The sequence below is a fragment of the Acanthisitta chloris genome, unplaced genomic scaffold (assembly GCF_000695815.1).
Source record: "Acanthisitta chloris isolate BGI_N310 unplaced genomic scaffold, ASM69581v1 scaffold696, whole genome shotgun sequence".
NCBI classification, from domain to species: Eukaryota; Metazoa; Chordata; class Aves; order Passeriformes; family Acanthisittidae; genus Acanthisitta; species Acanthisitta chloris.
Genome location: NW_008679491.1, coordinates 1 through 3,327, shown reverse-complemented (window position 1 = coordinate 3,327; position 3,327 = coordinate 1). Strand labels below are relative to the sequence as shown.

At 47.1% G+C, this 3,327-nt stretch overlaps 1 protein-coding gene across 1 annotated transcript in view; it reads left to right on the top strand.

Moving 5' to 3' along the window:
- Positions 1–1,515, top strand: part of ERN1 (endoplasmic reticulum to nucleus signaling 1) — an 18,708-nt gene extending 17,193 nt beyond the window's left edge. The window contains exons 18-21 of the mRNA XM_009077291.1: positions 50–177; positions 731–854; positions 1,072–1,139; positions 1,309–1,515. Coding sequence (XP_009075539.1) covers positions 50–177; positions 731–854; positions 1,072–1,139; positions 1,309–1,515 — 527 coding nt within the window. The remainder of the gene's footprint in view (positions 1–49; positions 178–730; positions 855–1,071; positions 1,140–1,308) is intronic.
- The last annotated feature ends 1,812 nt before the right edge of the window (positions 1,516–3,327 follow it).

Below are 3,327 nucleotides of genomic sequence, written 5' to 3'. Positions count from 1 at the left end.
GAAAATAAAATAAGTGAAATGACTTTCCCTTACCCTCTTTTCCTTGCAGAAGACATAGTTGCTCGAGACCTGATCGAGCAGATGATAAACATGGACCCTCAGAAACGCCCGTCTGCCAGCTGTGTGCTCAAACACCCCTTCTTCTGGAGTCTGGAGAAACAGCTCCAGTTCTTCCAGGTCTGTCCTCACCTTTTCTGGCCCTCCAGTTCTCAGCACTCCTGGAGACTTTCTGCAGAGCTGGAATTCAGTCTCTGGTTGGTGCCTGTTTGAGGCCATAGAACTCACAGGGTTATTCTGAGTAGTGAAGCAAAGTCATAACACCTGAGTGTAGCTCTTAAGAAATTGGCTTTTCATAGGGGCCCAGAATGTGATGAGCTGAGACTGAGGAAGGTCTCTAGCAGCTACAGTACACACAGAGAACCTGTTGCCAGGCTGCTTTTGAAGAACAGCAGTGAATATGCACTGAATCCTGTTGTGGGGTGGGAACTGACTGAGGACCTGAGGTGTTTCCAGCCTTATCTTCTACTCTGTGCCAGAAAGTCTTTGGCAGATGGGGAAACAGCTCATCACCTCAGAAACCTCTGTGTCCTAGGCCCAACCACTGTCATGGTGTGAAGTGTAATTCTAACTTTATTACCAGAACAGTCTGTAATTCCCCAGAAGCAGCAGTCTGAAACTGTTGGGAAAGGCTTGGAAATAAAACTGGAAATAATCTGAATGTTTCTTCCAGGACGTTAGTGACCGGATAGAGAAAGAATCTTTAGATGGTCCAATAGTCAAGCAGTTAGAAAGAGGAGGAAGAGAAGTGGTGAAAATGGACTGGAGAGAGCACATCACTGTTCCCCTTCAGACAGGTAATGGGCAGTACCTTATCAGAGTGGAAGGGAGTTCTGTGCTGTTCCCAGTTTGCTGGGACAGGAAGGTGAGGCTAACACTGGCTCAGTTTTGGCACATGACCTTTATGGTGCAAAATGCAAGTACATGCTACAAAGATGTGTGGCTGTGGGCACACACCTCAGCAACTGAAACTGCCCCACAACACAAAAGGAAACACTCTGGTTTCTCTTGCAGACCTGCGAAAATTCAGATCCTACAAAGGTGGCTCCGTGCGGGACCTCCTGAGGGCCATGAGAAACAAGGTAAAGGATTCCCTTCCATAGCTGCTGCTCCTGCTCCTGCCTCTGGCTGCTGTGCCCTGGTGGAGGGAGTGAGCTCACCTTGCCCATGAGACAACAGCTCTGTCTACAAGAGGCTCCTTGGAGCATGTTCCCTCTGACGAGCCTTTCCCTGTTGTGTTTGCCTCCACAGAAGCACCATTACAGGGAATTGCCTCCCGAAGTGCAGGAGACCCTGGGCTCTATCCCAGATGATTTTGTGTGTTACTTTACAGCTCGTTTCCCTCACCTGCTCCTGCACACCTACCACGCTATGCACATCTGCTGCCAGGAGAGACTGTTCCAGCATTACTATACTGAGGACTCTGCAGAGCTGAGCCTTGCAGGAGACACTGTTTGAGAGGAGGAGGATGGAGCTTTCCTCTCTGGGACCAACATTCCAAGCACAGGCTTACCTTTAGCAGGGAAAAATGGGATCAAAGAGCTGAATTCTCTCTCTTTGAAGAAACCAAGCTTCCAAAAAGTGCCTTGTACCTCTGCCTGTGCTGGAGCAGGAGATGGTGGAAGCCCAAGGAAGGAGTGGTAACCAGAAACGTGATGAGCCTTGGGGCTGGAGTTACTCCAGGGCAGTTTTCAAGACTGTGAAAATGGAGAGCAAAAGCTGGATCTAACCATCACCCAACATCCCTGTACTGTATGTGATTTTATAACTGATGTGTTTTACTACGAAAAAGAAAATCAAAATACAGTGATTGAAAGGATATAATGACCTCTGCCAAAGGAGCCCTTTGGCTGGAGCCAACCTGCCATTGCACTACTGCCACGTCATGCATTAGGCACACCACAGTGACTGGAGAGCGAATCAGCTGTGATCATCCAAAAACCAGTAAGAAAGTCGCATTTCTGTTCAATCAGTACTACCCCAGAACACTGGCCCTTGGACTACAATGAAGTTCTAAAAAATACTGACTTGAAGAATCAGTTCAAGGTTTACCTACGTTGAAGATCAGCCTCATTGTTTAATATCCACCAGTATTCACAGAAGAGCTTGAACAGTCCTCGACTCCAATGGCAGGTTCAGACCAGACGTGCACGAGTGACTGCAGAAAACACAGTGCTGACAGCTGTGACTGCTCCTGACTCACCTGGGAGAGAAAGGACCACCAGCTGTGGAGCCAGAGGTGAGCCGGGTCCTGGGGAGAGCTGTGCAGAGCAGTGACACCAGGGCAGTGTTTGAGGGGTCCGTGGAGCTCCACCAGAACTTGTTCTGTGTGTAATCCCATCCCCAGGGGCTGTGTTTTCAGAGCTGCAGTATTGCTTTGCATTGGCCCTGAAGCTGTGACAAAGCCTTGTGTGTGTGAAGGATGAAGAAATGCTGAATTCTGATGTAAAACTGGGTGTTCTTTTATAGTGTATTTATTTAACCTATTTATATTTATTTAATTTTTACTACAAAGTAGTATCAAATCCAAGTGGTACAAGTATGAAGCATGCCAAATCAGTCTTAATCACTTTTGTGCTTATCTTTAATCACCTGACAACGAGTGGAAGAGGAAAGTGATACTGCATCATCCGAAGGAATTAATTCAAGGAGAAGTTTGTATGACTGTGCCATTGTGTCTTAAACCAATAAATTATTGACAGTAGTATGAATGACTGGGTACACACAGGTACTTTCCTGGAGCTACTCCAAAGGAAGTGTTTTTCCTAGTTTTGCAATGTATGAGAGCAATTTACCTAAGATGCCAACTGTGCAGGTTACACGTTTCTAAAGCTTGAAAAAATAACGGTAGTTTTTACCTAAGAAGATTCAAAGCCTATTTCATATTTTTGTACTTCTCATGTAAAGTTCTTTTATAAATCTACTAAATAAAGACTTGTACTCAGATTAAACCAAAACCCTTGCAGTGGTGGTGTGTGCCCAGGGGACTGAGCAGGAGAGGCCAAGGCTCACAGGGCTGGGGCAGGAGCCACAGAGAGCTGCTGGGAGAGCCTCGTGGTCAGCACGGGAGTCTCGTTTTGTTGCTCTGTGTCCTGCTAAAACCAGGACACTCTGCCAGGCCCCAGTCCCCACCCACCTCCCCCTGGAGGCTGAGGCAGGTGCCCAGGTAAGACAGGAGAGCTGGAGTGACAATGTGCAGCAATAAATTTAACCACTGTGTTGAAATGAAGCTGATACCTGATCACACGGTTTACAGGAAGGTGATGCGGT